This window comes from Nyctereutes procyonoides, unplaced genomic scaffold, assembly GCF_905146905.1.
Source record: "Nyctereutes procyonoides isolate TBG_1078 unplaced genomic scaffold, NYPRO_anot_genome, whole genome shotgun sequence".
NCBI classification, from domain to species: domain Eukaryota; kingdom Metazoa; phylum Chordata; class Mammalia; order Carnivora; family Canidae; genus Nyctereutes; species Nyctereutes procyonoides.
This window is the reverse complement of record NW_026575052.1, coordinates 44,171,471-44,192,872: the sequence shown is the minus strand read 5'-3', so window position 1 is coordinate 44,192,872 and position 21,402 is coordinate 44,171,471. Positions and strand designations below refer to the sequence as shown.

The 21,402-nt window shown below is 41.6% G+C and overlaps 1 protein-coding gene across 4 annotated transcripts in view; it reads right to left on the bottom strand.

The window, feature by feature from the left end:
* PPP2R2B (protein phosphatase 2 regulatory subunit Bbeta) overlaps positions 1 to 21,402 on the bottom strand; it is a 439,499-nt gene that overhangs the window by 406,664 nt on the left and 11,433 nt on the right. The window contains exon 1 of one of the 4 annotated variants that reach the window (XM_055332676.1): positions 5,821 to 6,045. The exons of 2 other annotated variants lie outside the window; for them this stretch is intronic. In XM_055332676.1, the coding sequence (XP_055188651.1) occupies positions 5,821 to 5,894 (74 nt within the window). In that variant the 5' untranslated portion in view covers positions 5,895 to 6,045. Of the gene's footprint in view, positions 1 to 5,820; positions 6,046 to 21,402 lie in introns of those variants that run through there. One more of the 4 variants, XM_055332679.1, reaches the window with a different exon arrangement.

Here is a 21,402-nt window from a genome sequence, read left to right as displayed (position 1 = left end):
ACTTTGGTGGAGGGACAGAAAAAGAGGTGGCAACTGCGTACAGATGACTCTTTCAAGGCATTTTTCTGCAAAGAGAAGCAGGGAATGGGCAGTAGCTGGAGGTGGATACAGGGTGGTGAGATGAGTATCTAACATGGGGTGATGGACAGCATGTTGGTGGACCACACCAGTGATCCTGTAGAGATGAAAGATGTGGTGATGACACACAGAGAGCAGACAAGTGCAGGAGTGAAGGGCTTGAGTGGAAATCAGGGGTGGGATCCAGCTTCCAAGTAGAGGGTTGGCCTTGGATGAAAGCAGGGACAAAACATCTATGGTAGAGAATAATTTTTAAAAATTTCTCTTTTAATCTAAAAACAACGTCAAGCAGTGTAAGGTTCTGTCTCACTTAATCCTTACAACAACCTGGTCAGGTGGCATAATATTATTTCCATGTTACAGAGAATCACAATGCACATTTGGGAAAAGCTTTAAATGTAGGTGAGAAAATGAACAGTCAGGGAAAGCTGTGGGTGGAAGTGCATTTGACGTGGGCCTAAAGAGTAGGTTGGTTCTACATATATGGAAGGGGCTAAGAAGAGAATTCCAAAAATATGAAAAACAAGAATTCCATAAATACGTAAAAAGGCACAAAAAAGACGAATGGATCTTTCGTAGCGGGTACCTTGGAACCAGCCTGTGTGGGTTCTAATCCTAACCCTTGCACTTAACAGCTGTTTGACCTTAGGCAAGTTATGTAACTTCTCTGTGTCTTAGTTTCCTCATTTATAAAATGAAGATAAAAACAGTACTTACCTCAGGGGATTGTGGTGAGGGATACACACACCCGTCCCCACATCCATATACGTGGGTATGTTGGAATTATGCCCCATAAATAATAAGCATTGTATGTTTTAGTCATTATTTTATCATTATTTGACAAAGAGTTAGAAAAATGTGTATTTTTTCCCTCTATACACGGGTGCAGACTTCTAGCAAGCCTACTTTTGGGGTCACTGGAAGGTATTTTGCTTCTGGGTTCCTCCTCATGAAGGAGAATCACTGGTACGTAGCCACATTTGTCACTCACACATTCAGCGTTTTATTTAGGAAGCATTTCTTGACCACCTACTCACACGCCAGCTCTGGGCTAACCAGGACGCGTTGACTAATGACAAATGAAAGAACCCCCGAGCTCGAGCCACTCCGGGCCACCAGGACACAGGCACATAAACAGACCGTTTCCATGTAAGCTGATGGCTGTTCTCACACAGGTAACTCGGGAGGAAATGTGTTGTGTGCAGATAAGAGCACTGATTGCCGATTCCAGTAGTCAGGACTTGAGCCTTAGCTCTGTGGCTTTAGTAAGTATGGCTCTGGGCAGGGCAGGGATGTGTCAGTCTCCTCATCTATTACATGGAGAGAACAGCACCTGATGGGAGATCATCTGAGCAGCAAAAGAGATTATACTGGCCCGGCCTGGAGCACATGGCCAGGGATTGTTGTGGTGCTGCTCGGCTTCTCCTTCTCGTGCCTTCTTCCCACAACTGTTGTGGTTTGCGTGACTCATAACAAATCCTTCTTTGGAGCTGTTGAGGAAGTCTTCCTGGGAAGCCTCGACTTGACCTGACTTTTCAGAGATGAGCAAGGGTTTGCAACATGGAAACGTGACAGAGACCACGCAGGGAAAAGAAATGGTGTGGGACAAGGCGCATGACCCATGTCCCTTCAGGAAGAGAGAGTGTCTCTACTCATCTGTTCAAGAGCCCAGAAAAGGCCGTCCCATGTTGGGTGCCTAATTAGGTCCACTGGAAAATATCAGGCAAGTTTCCTCATACCTCACTGGCTCTCTTATCCCTGTGTGTCTCCCCATCCTCTCTGTCCTGTCTGGAATGGTTTCTTTTTGCTTGTGATTGAGATTCCGCGCCTCTAATCCTGGAATCATTTTGCTGGACGAATCCTTCCCCACTGTGGTGGAGGGAGTTATGTGTCCTTTTAATGAGGTCCACAGAGAAGGGAAGACAATCCAGCTGTCCTCTCAAAGCCCTGTTCGTGCACCAGCATTATTTAGGTGACCTTTTTCCCCTTTGTATCTCCTAATTTCAAGTTAAAGTAGAGCTGGTCATAAAACCAGTCCCCTCACGGCTGGCCACGAGAAGCTCCCCAACCTGCAATGGTTAAAACAGCTTGCATTTTTGTAGCAGCAAATGCTTTGCTGAACCATTTTGCCTGTGTTTTAAAAACATGTCTACACAACAGCCTTGGTGTTTGTCATAGTTACATTCAATAAAAATTTGTTGAGTGCCTATTAAGCGCTCGGTATTGTTCTAGTGCTAGTCTAACAGAGGGCAAAACAACATGTGGGTCCTGCTCCCATGAAGCTTTCGGTCTAGCAGGGAGACAGGCATTCACAAAACAGGTACAGCAGGCCATTCGTGATGACAGACTATGACAGGTACTCTGAAGCACCCCAGCTCTCTAAGAGCTATGACCATGATCACCCGGGGGCCAGAGATGGCTTCTCAGCTTGAGCTGAGAGTCCAAGGCCAGAATTAACAAGGAACAGGGCTAAGTGGAGAAAGGGGCTTCCCAAAAGTCTGTGGTGGGAGGGAGATTCCTGAGGAACCAAGAAAGGCCAGTGTGGCTGGAGACCAGGCAAGATGTTCCATGCTCAGGGTCAGACAGGAAAGTCAGGCAGGGGTTGGAACACACAGGGCCTACTAGTCCCTGCAAAGCCAACGAGAGGTTTTCAACACAAGCATGTTTGTGTTTCAGGGCATTTGAGGGAGGCGATATGATCATATTTTTTTAAAAAAATATTTTTGACTGAAATAGGAAGAACCAAACCTCGATCTGATGTATAAAGAAACAGTCTTGAAGGTTGAAAGTGAAAGAAGGAAAGAAAAAGAACAGTTATTTGTGGACCACATATTGTTGATTTACCCCACCTGTGAATGTGTTACTACATCACGTGCTTAGATAATGTCTGGGACACAGTGAGTGCAACACAAGCGAAGGCCACTGATTATTATTATTATTATTGCTACTACTATGATTATCACCCTGTGTGTGGCATCCTGCATGTATTTCTTTGCAGCTACCCTATATATCATCATCCATGTTTTACAAATGAGGAAACTAAGATTCTAAGAGGTTAAATAACTACCCAACATCCCCTAGTTGGCAAGTGGCCGAGCTAAAATTCAAAGCCCGTGATCCTCCTGTGTTGAGAAAACAATATCAAGACAAGCTGGGAGGAAAACCTGTCGTAAGTAGAATGGTTCCATTCTCTAAGAAGCCCAGCAATTGTTGCAGCTTCTTTTCTTTTTTAAAGATTTTATTCATTTATTATTTTAGAGAGAGAGCGAGCATGCAAGCAGGAGGAGAAACAGAAGGAGAGGGAAAGAATCTCAAGCATACTCCACACTGAGTGTGGAGCCCAATATGAGGCTCGATCCCGCCACCCATAAATAAGATTGTGACCTCAGTCGAAATCAAGAGTTGGACACTCAACCAACTGAGCCACCCAGGTGCCCCAGCAATTGTTGAAGCTTCCAAAGTTGTTTTCAAATTACTCTTAAAGGGATGGTTTGGGTATTTCGACTTAATTGATTTTCACAGGGATATATATAGAGAATTATTCATTCTCTGCTTCTTCAATTAAATAAAATAGGAAGCTCACAGCCATAAGTTTTCTAGAAACTCAAGCTCAGATTCGTTCTCATATACATTTGCCCCCAGACAAACTCTAAATAAGTGTAACTAGTTCCGAGTGACACTGTGATGTATTTGAGGAAACTATTCACTACTGAAGATAACGTAATGAAAAAAGAAAACCTGACTATCTAAGAAAGTACATGGGACTCCAAGACGCACAGCACATACCATGTACCAAGGTTCCTAAAGAAATGGAATGATCATATTGAATTCTCAACATCCTGGGAATAAGACTTTATTCCCATTTTATAGATAAAATAGAGCATAGAGCAACTAAGTGACTTGGCTTTGATTGTTTGGTATTTAACTCATGCCTTCCCTACTCAGCTCCAGTGCCTGACTCACGAAGTTAATGTTTGCCACATGCTATTATCCCTACCTATTGTCTATTAGTCTCACAACGGATTGAAAGACAAGTCTCCTCACCTCCCCGACCCCCTAATCTGGTGACAGTTGGTGAATTAGAGATAGTTTTGATAGGAATAAAACACAATTTCCATCTTGATGGAATACAACAGTTAAAATTGGTCTAAAAGAAAAAACAGCTCAAGAAAGCTCTTGGTGGTGGCAGTTTGTCCATATGAGGTAAGATCTTTAGTTTCATATACAAAACAGCAACTGAATAGACCAAGTGTTTGGGTTCTCAAAGTCTAAGCTAGGAGGAGAGAACAGAGGATCAATCAGAAATAGAAAAGTCATCTAGGCATCTTCCTATATGAGTTTAGGTCTTTCGCATATGGAAGGTTCCCCTGGAGATTTCTATCCATGCCATCCCCATCCTTACCCAGTATATACAGAGGTTTTACTAAATTTCCCTCCATAAGAGGAAAGACTTCTCAGGGGGTCATCTCCTTTAGCCCCCAATACAATTTGTAAGGGAACTATCTGATTGAAAAAAACAAATCTGTAAGATACCAAGATCTACGAAACATGCCATCCTTGGTCTCAATTCAAGGGTGATCCCAAACTTCTACTGGCTTTTCCTGAGGGTAATGACTGTAAATCACTTTATGGTAGAATGAGTCCTTCTCTCGTTTTATACACACACACACACACGCTCCTACCCGGAGGATGAGAAACAAGGCTGGGTGTTCAGAATGGGCTGCTCCCCAGCTCCATCCCAGACAGTGTGGCTGCACAGAGGTGTGGTGGCAGCACGGGACCATCCCCAGCCCTCCCCAGTCGGTGCTGCTCCTAGGACACCCCTCAGGCTGCCAAGCAGCCAGCCAGCTGCTTTTCTTGAAATTGCTCTTTTCCCAGGACGTGGCACATCAAAAGAAACAGGCAAATGACACGCAGGATACGCACCACCAGCTACGAGCTCCAGAAGTGTGGAAACCTGCAGTGCTTAGATGGAGGCAGACCGTCGGATGTTGACAAGGGACACACACGTGCACAGGGAAGTGCCCACGCGCACACGCACACGGATGCACAGCGGCCTAGGGTAGGAGGTCACGCAGCAGGTCCCCCAAGCACCGTGAGCTGGGCACTGTGTGCACCAGGCTCAGCTCACCCTCGCTGTAAGGCACCAGCTTAGGACCCCCACGAACCCCATTCCCAGCAAGTGCCCAAAGTCAGCTGCAGCTTCCCGCTCGGCAGGCAGCGCGGGGACAGACTGGGAGCCGAGCAGCCCCATGCGCCCCACCGCCACGGAACCCACTAATACTATCCGGATAATTGCTATCTTGGGCATGCACCAAGTTACTAAACAGACAATGACAAAAACAGAGAGCCTGGACAAATCTATGTGGCAGCACCTACTGAAAATTTTCTTCCTTACCAGGAGTTCTAATTACTTGTTTGCTCGTGAAGTAGAATAAGGGAACCTGGCAAAATATTTCTGATTTCTTTCTTTCTTTTCTTTCTTTCTTTTTTTCCGACTCCGCTCTATCGGCTCTGAGATCACCTTTGCAAGATTATCCTGCTCTTTAGCAAATACTTCCCTTTGCTTACAGAAACCGGACTGATTTTAGAAGCAGATCTAAGTCTGTTGGATCCAAGCCTTTGCCAGCAACGACAGTCATCTGGTGGCTACGGAGAGCCGTATCAGCAGAGCCTGTGGGAAGTCACACACCAGCCCACTTTTTCCCACCCACCCAGACACTCTCCCTCTCTGGTCTGTACCTTCCGTGTGGCAGCTGGAAGAGAGGATGGTATTCGGAGGTCTGAAGATGTAAGGCAGGTAACGAGAGAAGCATTTCATCTTCCAACAAAAATAAAAAATAAAAACCTAAATAAAAAACCAGTCTCCTGAATCCATGAGGATTCTCTTGGCCTTGAGAGCTGGCTACATCACCAATATGTTTATGTAGGTTCTCCCCTGGATCTGCAAAGCTGGGAAGCCCGAGGAATAACTGGAGATGGGTCCCATTTTGCCATCAGCGCCAGGAAGCACTGCCTTACATTTCTGCATGCAGCTCAAACTCAGAAGCCCCCAAGCAAGCCGGGATATAGCCTCTTCATTGGCTGCAGCTTCTCCGAGCAGGATTTGCTGAGTAAGTCAGCCCTGCCTGTAAACACACGCTGAAATGCCCTGCCTGAAACCTCTACCTTTTCCCGTGTGGTCAGTTTCTCCTCCAGCAATAGAAATCCAGCAGGATAGGGGAGCACTGAGGATAAGTGACCATCTCTTATTTAGCTGGAAGATCAGATGAAACAAAGGCAGCACAGTGTTCCACCCTGAAGAGAGATGGCTGTTAAAAGAGCCACCCGTAATGCCATGGGTCTCAGGAATATTAAAGTACAGTGCAATGAAATGGGTCTCTGTCCTTGCTTCATCTAGATTTAGCTCTATGTTTTTTAAATACTAAAGCCCAAACAATAGGACCATTTATCATTTAGGTGAAGCTCAAAGCTGGGGTGAGTAGTCGGTGACAGAGGGCTAACACAGACAGATTCTGTGCTCCACTACAGCCTTTTTTTTTTCTGCCAGCCCTCACACCAAGGCAGCAACCTGGTTCTGAGTTATTTGCTGGACAAATTTAAAGCCACAACACAAGAACGGAGGCCAAACCCAAGGAAACGCACCCTTTACCACTTGGTGTACCCTGGTGGCATGGAAAAAGTAAGTTGATCTAAGAATTTGATGACTTTACCAAAACACTCAGATTTCACAAGAGAGGGAATGAGAATATCCCTCATTGAGGCAGGACGAACCACCACATAATTTTGGATGGGGGAATTTGGTTTTGACCCCTGAAATAATAATGATTTTGGGAACTTCATCACTGAAAGGCAAACATGAGCTATCAGTTTGGGATTTTTAAGTTCTGTCAAAGAAACTATTGTCCATGATAGAGAAAAGGTGAATGTCCTTTATGCTGCAATTGGAAGCACAAGGAAATGATTTAATGGTCTATGGAAGAAAACCAATATTCCCCTGAGAGGGAGTTTTAGAAATGAAAGTTAACATAAAATTTAAAAACAAGATTTAATATAAAATATAAAATGTCTTCCTCCAATTACACTAAAAAGAATTAAAAATCCAGGAATAACTTTAGCCAAAGAGGTAAGAGACTCTGAAAACTATAAGACGATGGTAAAAGACTAAAAATAAATGGAAGATATGTTGTGCTCATGGATTATAAGAATTAATGTTGTTAAAATGTCCATACTACCCAGAGTAATCTACAGGCTTAATGCAATCCCTATCAAAATACCAATAGCATTTTTCACAGAACTAGAACAAATAACCCTAAAATTTATAAAGAACCAGGAAAGACCTCAAAGAGCCAAAGTAATCTGAGAAAAAACAAAGTTGGAGGTATGGTAATTCCAGATTTTAAGGTATACTATAAAGCTATAGTGATCAAAACATTATGGTGATGGACAAAACTAGACCTATAGATCAATGGAACAGGATAGACAGCCCAGAAATAAACCCATACAGATGGCCAACAGACACATGAAAGGATGCTCGACATCACCGATCATCAGAGATGCAAATGAAAACCATAGTGAGATATGACCTGACACCTGTCCCAGTAGCTGAAAATAAAAAGACAAGAAACAACAAACACTTACAAGATGTGGAATAAAAGGAACCCTTGTGCACTGTTGATGGCAATGGTACAACCATTGTGAAAAACAATAAAGAGTTTCCTCAAAATTAAAAATAGAAATGCCATATGATTCAGTAATTCTACTCCTGGGCATTTACCTAAAGAAAATGAACACTAATTCAAAATAATATATGCAAAAAATAAACCCCAACAAAATAATATATGCATCTCTGTTTATTGTAGCACTATTTACAATAACCAAGATATGGAAGCAATCCAAGTGCTTGTCAATAGATGAATGGATAAAGTAGACATGGGAGATATAGATATAGACATATAGATAAAATAAAGAGAGATAGATATAGGTAATGGAATATTACTCAGCCATAAAGAAGAGTGAGATCTTGCCACGGGCAATAATATGGATGGACCAGAGTGTATAATGCTAGTGAAATAAGTCAGGAAGAGAAAAACAAATATCATATGATTTCACTCATATGTGGAATCTAAAGAACTACTGAACAAATCAAAACAAAATAAAACCAAACAGATTCTTGAATGCAGAGAACAAGTTGTGGTTGCCCATGATGAAGTGGGGGCGGGGGGAGACGGGGAAATAGATAAGGTGGGTTAAGAGGTACACATTTCTAGTTGTAAAATGAGTAAGTCACAGAGATAAAAAGAATAGCAGAGGAAATATAGTCAATAATATTGTAATAACCTTATATGATGACAGATGGTGACTACATTTATCATGGTGAGCACAAAGTAATGTATAGAATTGTTGAATCAATATTCTGTGCACCTGAAACTAATATAAATTGTATGTCAATTTATTTCCATTTTTTAAAAAAGTGTGCTTTGAAATCTGGTAGAAAATTTTTTAATTTTTTTATTGCTTCTTCTCTTTACAAATATACTTAGCACTGGAGAAACATATTGGGCTGTCTAGGAAAGCAAAAACTTCGAGGCATAAAGTAATTATAGTCTTAGCCCAGGCCGTGATGTATAAATAGACCCTTCCACCAATATGCTTTCTCTCTGACTTTTGGGCCACTGTGAAATGACAACAAACTACTGGCAGATACAGGATGTCTAATCCTTCAAAAATCATATAACCCATGACTTCCTTAGACCTAGACACCAGGCAAGGATGGGCCATCCCAAGTAAGGTGCTGTTTAAACAATGCCTAAATGGTCTGGTTTGGTTGTATGAGTCATCTTAACCTCATGACACAAGAGCATATCCAGAGGTATCTCCCTGAGAGGTACTGCACGCGTGACCTCTATTCAGCAGCGTGGAAGAAGTGTGGGTTTTGGGGTCAGTCTGACCCAAATTGGAATCCCTGTGCACTCATTTACCAGTTGGGTAGATATAAACAAACTCTAAAACCTGTGAGCCTTCCTTTTCTGTATTAAAATGGGAACAATGACAAGGTTTTCCTTGTGCATTCTCAGGGGGAGTGAGACAATAAGCATATGAAGCACATAGCTCACTGTAGCCACGTGATCAACTCTTCCTACTGATGGTGCTCTTGCTGTCGCTGTGCACCTTCTCTGAGCTTCTATGGCCAGACATGGGCCTGAGAGCAAGGACAGAACAAGTGTGGTGAGGAGGGTGGTGGCACAACTAGACAGCCAGGGTTTAAGCATGCCTTTGATACTGACTTACTGTGTCATCTTGGGCAATTGACATCACATCTCTAAGTCTCATTACGTTGTGAATAGGAATAATAACAGAATCTCACAGGATATGATGAGGGCAAAAGAGGATGGTAGATACGAAGGGTTTAGTACAGTGCCTAGCAAAATGTAAGTGCTTCCTAAGTTTAATTGCGGTGTCTAAAGCAGTAATAACAGCCCTGAATCACAGGATCTCATTGCATTTACTTACCCATCTTGTCTATGCAATGAAATTGTAAACTTCCTGAGGGAAATATCAATGTCTAATTCATCTTTGTACCCCAAGTTCCTGGCACAAAGTAGATACTCAGTAACTATTAATTGAATGAGTAAATGAATCAATGGATGGATGGATACGTGGATGGATAGATGGATAGATAATATATATGGGAGAAAACTTTTGAAAGAGATATTTAAGACTTTTTTTTTTGTGGAGGTCTTTCACAGCACAAATGAATTTGAGCCCATTATAAAGCCGGAATATATTACTCAGGCAAAGATATTATGGGATTCATAAATAGACATGCTTCCACTTAGCATGATTTAGTCTTAAATAAACGGTAGGCATTTAGTATATATACCTTCTGAGTCAATAGCAGGCACTTAGTAAATACTTCCTGAGTGACAAAACATTCACTGATTATGCTGCCCATAATTAACTTGAAAGAACTAAGCAACCGCCCCACGTCTCCCAGCAAAAAGCCCATCTCCTTCATTAGAATCAAAAGATCAGTGAGGCTGGCACCTAAGTTCCAAACTGCCACTCCAAACCAACCAGTACCTCTCGATCTCAATTGAAAGCATCTTTTCCAATCCTACTTTAAAATTACTGATTTTATGCCAGCGCTGTGCACCCCGCCCACCCAGACACAGAATGGGCAAAGGGCAGAAAGAACAAATGTGAAATCTCCTCGATCAGATGATTCTGACACAGTTGGTTTGCACTGCACCAATTGAAGTGTTTCAGTATGCGTATGTATCTCTTTTTTCTCTTTGATTCTCCAAACCATCTCATTTTACAGAAGGGAAAACAGGCTGAGAGGATATAATAATTTATCCAAAGACAAATAGCCCCCAAGGAGATCTAGCGGTTTTATACCAGCCTCACTTAGTGAACTTGCATATTTCAGAGCCATCAATCTGACTGATACAGATTCTCTGAGGACGAACAGGGAATCTGCATATTCCACATGCCAGGTGATTCTTGCTTGAGTTTGAGAACCTCCAGAGTGAGGTATTTCATTTCATGCTTTGTCTTGAAACATAAGGGTTACAGAAACTTTTTCAAATACTCTTGTCCCAAATCATGTATCTCGCTGCTTTGATCCAACATTTTGTTGGCACCCTGATGTTCTATTAGGCATTAGTGAGTGATTTGCTGACTCTTGCTCTAAAGGACTGCATTTTCCAGAAAAAAAAAAAGGACTAATAAACTATTACAATACAACTTTGTAGGGGTTATGATGGAAAGAAGGGATCTGAAAAGATTCTTTGGGATTACAGAGCCCCAAAAACCTCAATGTTAGAGATCCCGTTTGGGGCACTAGGCATTATTTACAAAAAGCTCCTGTTAAAAGGCAATTATCTTACTGGGAGCCACAGCAAATGAACAGTAAGCAGTCATTAACCCCATAAGTGGAATGCGACTCTGCTATAACAAATGGCATCACAGATAAGAGCAGAGCTACCAAGACAGGAATGGTCTTACTAGGGAGACGGAAGGCTCAAAGGCATTGGCAGAGGTGCCTGGAGGCTCAAAGGCATTGGCAGAGGTGCCAAGAGCACAGAGGGATCTCTGAAAGGGAAACCAGGAGCCCAGGAGGAGGGAGAGAGAAAGGTGACCCATTTTAGGTGCGATGTGAGAAGAGCCCTGGAGTCTGGCGAAACAGAGCCTAGAGATCAGAAATTCCCCAGATGATTTCCACATGCCAGGTTCTGACATCAAATGGCAGAGAAAAAGCAATTAACTGGGAGATTGTTGAGGAGCACTATAGACCAGGGCTGCTCCAAGCTTTTCTTTAGACCACCTCCTGGGAGATCAGAAGTATTCACTTTTGTCTCACAAAGCCCCAGCTGGAGCCCTTGCTTTGGGGCCTCCCTAGAGCCCACTGTGCCATGCCTATTGCCTACCCCCACTGAGCCCGCCTCTTTGGGGAAAGTTATCCTGATCATGGTCTTTTCATTTGTCTTTCCAACCTCCTCTGGGGGACATTTCAGCGTTAACATTTTTTCATTTTGCTCAGAAGGAAAGTAAATCCCAAGGAAACAAAAATTAGCTTATTTAAGATGGGTCAGGATGAGCCCGACCAGGTTTGCACTTTCAAGTCAAAGCAAAGCAAATTCCTATTCATTCTACAAGTCTTAAACAAAATGTCACATCTTCAGGGAGAGGTTTCTTAATGCCTCAGGCTGGGCCAAACCCTTTTGCTACAGACTCTCAAATACCATCATTTCCCTTCAAAGCACTTATTCATTACTGAACATATTTATTGAGCATCTACGTATATCAGACATCGTACATGGTACTGAAGAATCAATAGTAAACAAGACAGATTCAAGATGCCTGCCCTTTTCTTCAGGGGCAATTATAACTCCTAACATACAGGGTTGTGGCAAAAATTTGATGTGATAATTCATTAGAGTGTTTAGAATTCTGTGTGGCATGAAGTACTGTTCGATTACTTTGGTAATTGCTGCTAAGTGTCTAATTCCCTTGCCAGACTCCAAGTGGCAGGAGGGTAGAATTTTGACTTTTCTCTGCTGAATCCTGAGTGTGGGGCTCACTGCCTAGCGCATAATAGGAATTCGATAAGTTTGTGCTGGATGGAATTGATTTGGACTAAAACAGACAGAATTGTGACATACTTTTCATCCTCTCCCCCATATTCTCCAGCCAGTATGTGGCATTCACAACTTGGTACATTCTGATTTGGAAGAGGAACCTCTGTTTGGTTAGTTCCTTCATCCATTTATATAACATTTTTAGCAGCTATTAAACACTAGGCATGCTTCTAGATGTTGGAGATACAATATTAAATAATACATTGAGGTTTAGCATGTTGAGGTTATATTCTAGAAGATGGAGATAGACAATAAGCAGGTAAACATCATATCCACAAAGTTATTTCAGATTGTGAAAAGGAATGATCTAGGAATTTATCCAAAGAAAACAAAAACACTAACTCAAAAAGATATATGCATCTCCATATTCATTTGCAGCATTATGTATAGTACCCAAGATAGGGGAAACACCTTATGTGTCAATCGGTGGAGGAATGGATAAACATAATGAGTACATTATATATATATATATATATATATTCAGCCATAAAAAAGTAGAAAACCTTACCATTTGCAGCAACATGAATGGACCTTGAAGATATAATGCTAAGTGAAATAAGACAAAGACAAGTGCCATATGATCTCACTTATATGTGGATTCAAACAAAACAAAACAAGCAAACCCCATTCCCCAGCTCAGATACAGAGAACAGACTGGTGGTTGCCAGAGACCAGATGGGTGAAGTATGGGCAACATGGGTGAAGGGGGTCAAAATGTACAGACTTACAGATATAAAATAAATAAGTCATGGGGATATGATGCACAGCCTGGTGACTACATTTAATAATACTGTATTGTATTTTAAAGTTGCTAAGAAAGTGGCTCTTAAAAGTTCTCATGATAAGAAAAAAGACTGTAATTATGTATGGTGATGAATGTTCACTAGACTCACTGTGGTGGCCATTTCACAGCACATACAAATACTGAATTATTACGCTGTACACCTGAAATTAATATAATGCTACATATTAATCATCCCTCTATTTTTTTAGAAAAGAGGATGAAGGAAATAAAATGGGGGTTGTAGTAGAGAGTGATTGCTTGGCTTAGATGGTCAGGGAGGGCTTCTCTGAGGAGGTGACATTTCAGCTGAGGCCTGAAAGAGAACTTGCTGGCCAAGAAATAGTTTGGGTTCGTTCTCTTACCCAACCCTGCTGTAGCCTGTACATTTTCTTTCAGAGAGGTTGTGTGTTCTACCTTAATTCATTAACAATTTAATTCTTTTAAACTAATAGTTAGCTTTTGTCCGTGTTCAGTGGGGACACAGATTGTGCTGTGTTGCTCACCAATGCATCCCCCAGACTTTCCCTGAGAGGCCAGCAGAGGCTTGATTCACACGGTTGACAGGGAGTCTGGCCCAACAGCTCAGCTGGTTCCCCAGGCGTGTGACTGAATCAAGGAAGAGGTGGGCAGCTACAGATAAGACTAAAGAGGATTTTGAAGATGGGGAACAGGCTCAATGTAGAGCATATGCGAAGGGAAAAATAGAACCTAGCTGGTTACAATGGATGATTTGGCTCTCAATGAAAAGACTATACCGTGAAAAGCATACTAAAGCCAAGCACATTTTCCACCAAATTTTATATACTAGTTCTCACAGTGCCGACCAAAAGTAGACAGCTTCTCCTCATTTATAAAGAGATGTCAGAGCAAGTGGGCTATATTTTTTCATTCTAAGGCATATGAATAGGACTTGATTTTCATGATGAAAACAGCAGTAATAACATCAACCACCAAATCTGAGTTTTTACGAGGTCCAGTCGCTCTGTTAACCACTATGCCTAGGACACCTCATTTATCCTCTTGAAAAACTTATAAGAAAGTAAATGTTATTAGTTTGTTTATACATGAAGAAATTTGCACGGAGATGTCAAATAACTCGCCAAGTGCGAGCAAGTGGAAGAGCTGAGATTCCAGTGCAGACTTCTCACTCCTACCCCCACGCTGTCTGGATGCTGCACTGTTTCCTGGGCTGTGTGATCTTGACATTCTCTTCCGTGGAGTCTGGTATAGGACAGGGTGCCTAGAATGACACTCATCTTCTGTGTTTACATATATGGAATTGGTGGGCATTTGATCAGGGCTGGTCAAATTTACTTCTGCTCATTTGGAAGAAAGGGTTTGCTAATGACTAGCCTAGTCATGTGGGGGAACTATAACCAAATCCACACACAACTACTCATCAGTGCCTCCAGAGACTCACTATGCATTGAAGGGTTGCTTTTTCCAAGATACAGTGCCAAGGACCATGGAGGTGGAGGAATGTGTAAGGCAGAGGTGTAAAGGTGATTGGGGAGGTAAGAAATCAATGAAAAAAATATGAATATATTACCAAGTAGGGAAGAGCCATAGGAGAATAACAGATAAAGTGCAGAACAGGAAAATCTCACATGTAATTGGGACATTGGGTTGGAATCCACGAAGACTTCCAGAAGGTGGTAGCATCTGAGATAGGCTTTGGAGGGCAGTGAAGATTTGAATCTGTGGAGAGGTTAAGTGGGAAGAATATGCTGGCAGGAATTAAAAATTAGAGCAACCGTGTGAGGGTTGGGAATCTCAAGGATTATTTGGGGAATAGTGAGTACTTCGGTTTATTAGTCTATTAATACCGTGAAAGATGGTTTCTAATGCTACTTTGTGAACATGAAAATAGTAATATTATATTTCCTTAAAATCTAGTAAGCTACATAGCTATTTGCAACTCAAATTCACTCTATTTGTCCTAAATTAATGGAATTATGACACATTTTAAACATATAAAGCAGATTCCAATTTCACTGTTTGGGCTATATGCACTCACTAGCTCTCATTTGGAAATAAGAGACTTCAACCTCTCTATCCAAGCCAGACAAAGAACTGCCCAGTTCCTCAAAAGGAATTGCTTTGTCAGCTTCCCTCCTTCACACCTCTGGGCTTTAATTAAACTATGAACAAATGAAAAGGAAACAATAGGCTAAGACAGTATTTTTTTAAGGATTTCTGTGGCTATGGTATCTGTGTTGGCCTCCTTCCCCAGTAGGAGGCAGCACCAGTTCCTTCTGGACAGAAGAAAACACAAGAGAATTCTAAGGGAACCCAGCATATGGATCCAGGGGGCAAGCTCTTAGCTTTCTGACCCTTTAGTTACCCCCTCAGGCTTAATGTCTTCTGTAGAAAACACTTTAAACACAAGTTTTCCCTTGATGCTGGGAGGCCCTAATAGTAAATCTTTCGGGAGGCAGCAGGGGAGAAAATGCTCTATCTGGTGTCTATAAGGTATGGGGAAAAGACGCTCGCTCAGCAAAGACGCTCCTCTGGAAGTGCCACACTGTACATGCAGCCTGAACAAGAGTCCTGTGTGTCTTGCAGAGTATTTTAGTTTTTAATTCACATTTCATGTCTTTTAAGAGGCTACGCATTCACCAGTCTCCTGCATCTGGAGAGAGCTACACACTTAAACGTTGCTCTCTGTTTCAATCTACGAGTTTTGCTCTACAGCTGGGTTTATCTACATCAGCACTATTGATGTTTTAGCCTGGATAATTCTTTGTGGAGGGTGGGAGTGGGCCTGGAGGCAGGGGTGGGGTGCGGGCTAGGGGGTGCTCTCCTGGGTACGATAGGATATTTAGCAACAACCCTAGCCTCGAGCCACGAAATGCCAGTAGCACCTCCTCACTTTGGTTGTGACAATCAAAAATATCTCCAGATGTTGTTAAATATCCCCTGGGTGGGGGCAAGACTGTCTCACACATACACACACATCGAGAATCGAGAATCGTTGCTTTACAGTGACACGGCCTCAGAGAACGGGGCTAGGGCAGTGGCCGCGTTCACTATACACAAGGCAACATAGTGTCAGCAAATAATAATTTGAGGGGCAGTCAGCAAACTAAGTGCTTCCATAATTCTTCATGTCTTCGTTTCCTCACCTCACTCTCACACGTCTGCTGTGTAAATCCCATGAAACAATATTTGTAAAAGGGCTTTTGAAAATTTGAAAATAGAATGTGGTTGCCAGTTGGTTTATCTGGGTCTTTAGGCAACCACTGATGCTGCATGTTGGGAAACAACAGCCCTATTCTGTAATTATTTATTTATTTTTAGATTTTTTAAAAATTTAAATTCAATTTAATTAACATATACTATAATATTAGTTTCAGGGGTACAATTTAGTGAGTCATCAATTGCAAAGGACACCCAGTGTCATATTGCTCTTGCACCAGTTGCTCTTTACACCAAGGGCCCTCCTTAATGCCGCTCACCCACTTACCCCATCCCCTCACCCTCTCCCCTCCAGCAAGGGGAGGGGTCAAGAGCCTCTTAAAGTTTGCCTCCATCTCTATTTTCATCTTATTTAATTTTTCCTCCCCTTCTCCTCTGTTCATCTGTTTTGTTTCTTAAATTCCACATATGAATGAAATCATATGGTATTTATCTTTCTCTGACTGGCTTATTTTCCTCAGCATAATACCCTCTAGTTCATTCACATCATTGCAAAAAGCAAGATATTATTCTTTTTGATGGATGAGTAATATCCCATAGTATATATTTAAATTTAAAGGAATCCCATCAACCCAGTTTACAAACAGAGAGTTAAAGGCAACAGTAAAAATACAACACTCTTCCCACTAAAATGAATATTATTAGAGTACCCTGTCTTTATGGCCTTTGCTGATCAGAAAGCTGGTGTTAAATTATGCATGCATCCCACGGATTTGTTCAGTAGATATTTATTAAGTGACACTATGTTTCAGGCACTGTGCTGGGCACTAGTGATAGTTATACAACCTGTAGCTATAGTAGGCACATCAGATCTGGCCCCACTTTCATGGAGGTTATAAGCCAGGGGAGAAAACATACAAGGAGTAAAGAAACTATAATGCATTTGGCAAGTGCTATGAAGGGTAACAGCCTGGATGTCCTAGAAGGGCCCCCAAGCTTAGAGACAAGGGTTTGGGGAGGCTGGCTTGGGAAAGCGACACCAGAGCTGAGGTCTGAATGATGAGGAGGAGTTTGCAGGGAAAGAGAGAGTGAGCAATGTTTGTGACAAAGGGGAGAGCATGTGTGTAGTGCTGGATAGACTATGGCATGGAAGGAAATACAAAGCACAGAGTACATGCAGGCAAGCAGTGAGCCAGGCTGACTGTACTCTAAGAACAATGAAGCCCTTTGAAAGCTTTAGGGAGGCAAGTCACATGTGTGTGCATGAAGAATACTACTATGGCTGCAGTGTGATGAATAGAATGGAGGTGGTCAGGACAAGAAGGAAAATGACCAACCAAAGAGGCTGCTTCCACATCCAGAGAAGAAAAGATGGCATCCAAAATAGAATAGTGACAATGTGGTCAAAGTCAAGAAATTTGAGAGATTATTTGAAATATTTAGGAGGAAGAATGACAGGACTTAGGGAAGATGAGCATACAAATTGAGGGAAGCTAGAAAGGCGGGGTCAAGGATGACTCTGAGATATTTGGGCAGGTTTTTGGAGAAAGTAACTAAAGTTGACTATAGCCATTGCTACTAATAAAAAAAAATGAAAGAATGTTTATGAGTTCCTGCTGAGTAGCAGGTCCCTATTGACAAGCACTGTCTCATTCAAGTCCTGCAACATCTCTATCATATAGGATCTGTCATTCTTAGTATGTCAAGGCTCAGAATAACTGGCTCAAGGGCATATATCTGTTAAAGACAGACCCAAGATTCAAATCCAACTTCCTGACCAGAGCCCACTCTGAGCCACCATATGTATTATTAAGTCATTTGAGTGTTTACCTTCTACATTTAAATCACATCTTCCAGTTATTAACAATACCTTTGAAGGAATCACCAAATCATGTAAGCTCTTTGAATTTTAATTTCTTTAGTCAAAATTAGTGTATTATAATACTTCCTTTACAAAGTTAATATGATGATTAAATCAGTCCCAATACGGATGAGAGAGCAAACATTTATTGAATGCTGACTATACCCACGCTATATTGTAGAATGTAGAACATTTTATATGTGATAGCTAATTTAATCCTCAGAATAATGTTACAAATGAGGACACTAAGGCACAGATAGATTAAGCGTCACACTTAGAGTTACACAGCTGGGATGCAAACCTGGGTTAGTGTTTCTGAAGCTTGTACTCTTCACCACTGGGTCATGCTGCCTCTACAGAGAAGTAAGATCTTAGAAAATCCCTCACACACCATGAGCCACATGCCTGGAATCCTGTATATGTTCAGTTCTTGGCTACAATTCTTATTCAATGTTAAACTTATCATGTTTTGGTAAGTGCTAGGCACTGTGTTAGGCAAACAAGATAGATACGGCCCTTGTTCTAATGCCTTTCTTGGAATATTGGAAAGCCATTTCCAGTCATGATTATTTTTTTCCCCATCTGTCAAGCTGCCTGTGAGAACTCGGGACATGTCAGTCATTTATGTGAAAGGTTACAGAGGAGGCCAGGGAGGTGACTTCATCTGGAGGCAAATACTGAGCATTGAGGAAAGAGCTGCTGAACGTTGGCCAGAGGTCCCATAGAGGCCCTCAGAGGGGCTGCTGCCTCCCCCACTGGCCTCTCCATAGGCGAGGAGCATGGGGCTCAGGGTCAAGGTGAAAGAAAACAACTGGCTGATAAAATGGAGTCCAAAAAATTGATCTAACAGACATGTGGTGACCAGAGGTCAGGGAGCACAGGTTGATAGTATTGTTTTTAATTAATTTATTTCTTTTTTAGCGAGCGTGAGAGAGAGAGCAAGGGAGAGAGGGACAATCAGACTCCACACTGAGCATGGAGCCCAACACAGGGCTCGATCTCATGACCCTGAGATCATGAACTGAACCAATAACAAGAGTCAGACACTCAACTGACTGAGTCAACCAGGTGCCACAGGTTCATGGTATTTTTTAGCCGGAAGAACAATCAGAGAGCTAAACTAACCCTGTAATGTCACAGAGGAGCCTGAGCCAGGGAGACATGAAGTAGTTAGATGGCACTTGTGGCTTTGGTTGCATCCCTCTTCCTTTCTGCAGCCCATTTCCTCCCTCTGTAAAACAGGGAGATGAAAAATGATCTTCCAACTTCCTTCAAAGTCCACTATGCGATGAATCTACATGTTTAAATCATATGGTTACCTATTCGCTCATTAAGAACATGTGGACAAATGATACTTTTATTAGGAATAACAACCATTTATTAATTCGTGTTTGTGGCTGATGTAGGGGCAATTAACTACCTATCATTCTCTTTTAACTGCTTTGGCACTATCAACATATAGAGCCTGAGCCTAGAATCTTCCATAGATGTTTACTGTACTTTCCAGAGAGAAGGTTTGATTTTGTTTGCAGCCACATATAAGTAATTCTTTCAGTGAACATGCGAGTGTGCTGGCCATTTCAAACTCATTTTGAAGCAAGTTTATCAAACTTATCAGATATTAAATGTTAAAAATAAATAATTATCTGGTGGCTGGGATGACAGATTTTTAATATTTTCTTGGGCTCTGCTTTCATGTGCAGAATAGCTAACATTTACTTAGCATTTACTCTGTGTCCTATTCTGTCCTTTACATGGATTGTTTGATTTATTCTCACAAAACCCTATGAAGGAGAAGCTATTATATTCTCCCATTTTACAGAGGAAAAATGTAAAGTTAAATGAAGCTAAGGTTATGTAACCTATTCAAAGTGACACAGAAAGTGGTGGCATTGGGACTCAAACTCAACCTGTTCAGAGTTTATACTTATTATTCTTTTATTTTTTTGAGTGGAGTTGATAGACACAACGTTTATTAGTTTCAAATGTGCAACTTAGTGATTTGACAAGCGTATCCATTATGCTGTACTCATGCTTTTCACTATGGTAACTTCATTCTTCATGATGCCCTCAGCTTACATTAGGGACACAAAGAATATCACTTTCTGTGAAAAGAAATGCAAGTATTTTAGAAATAATACCTGAGATTTTTTTATTGGTTTTGGAGAGGTTTTTTTTTTTTTTGGATAAAATTTATGAATTTTTTTTTAGTTTTAGTTTCATGAATTTAAGTTACGATTAAATAACAAATTTTTAAGAGACAGCTTATCTTCAGCAACCTATAAATTATGTATTAAAACACATTTGCTCTCAGGTACGTCTGATGAGAAGCTGTACTTTACATGAATCATAGACTCCTAAAGAGCAAGAATGTAAATTCTGAAGCATGTGTGAAGGGGGAAGTTGTAGAAAATTAACACCAGTTTTCCTTGGGAAATAGGAACTTAATATCAATATTTGGAAGTCATTACTGTTTGAATGTCATTTATACAAACCTGTCAGTGTGGAAATTGCCTGGTAGGTGTGATGAATGGCATAGAGGACGATGCACACACTGAGAAATGACTTGTGCCATAATTTGGGGAAAGGTTGCTTTAAATTGTAATCAGGAGAATCATTCCTGAAACAATAGGTAGTAATGATTCTTTAAAAACAGCTGACACAATTATGGAAATGTCATGCATAGTAAAGAGTAACATTTAAAAAAACAAAGGATCCTATGCTCCCCCAAGGTACAGAGTGAGAGGACACTAGCCTTTTATGAGCTTCCAAACTTAAGTGATCTCAACAATTCCTTGAAAATAAATTTCCGGCGGGCATCTGGGTGGCTCAGTGGTCGAGAGTCTGCCTTTGGCTCAAGTGTGATCCCAGGATTCTGGGATCAAGTCCCGCATCAGGCTCCCGGAGGGAGCCTGCTTCTCCCTCTGCCTGTGTCTGTGTCTCTCATAAATAAGTAAATAAAATTTTTTTAAAAAGAGAGAAAATCGATTTCTGGGCACTAAAACTAACATTTTACAAGTTCCTATTATGGTTCTGAGCGAAGATGTGAGCACCACAGTGAGCCTCACGCCACGGGCAGTTTTCCTGCTCTGAGAGGTGAGATACGAAGACCTCCAGGTGGGAAGCACTAACAAAACAAACGATAAAAAGTTTGAGCTTAAAGGCAAGGTTGAAGGGCACCTGGGTGACTCAGTCAGTTAGGCATCTGTCTTCAGCTCCGGTCATGATCTCAGGGTCCTGGTCCCAAGACTGTTAGGATTAGGGTTAGGATTAGGCTTGTGTCTAGGGCCTTTACACTCACGCCCTGTATTTAAATGCTATTCTAACAAGTCTTTTGAATCTGGCTTCTACTTATTATCTGGGTCTTAACTCAAATGCTGCCTTTTTAGAAGAGCCTT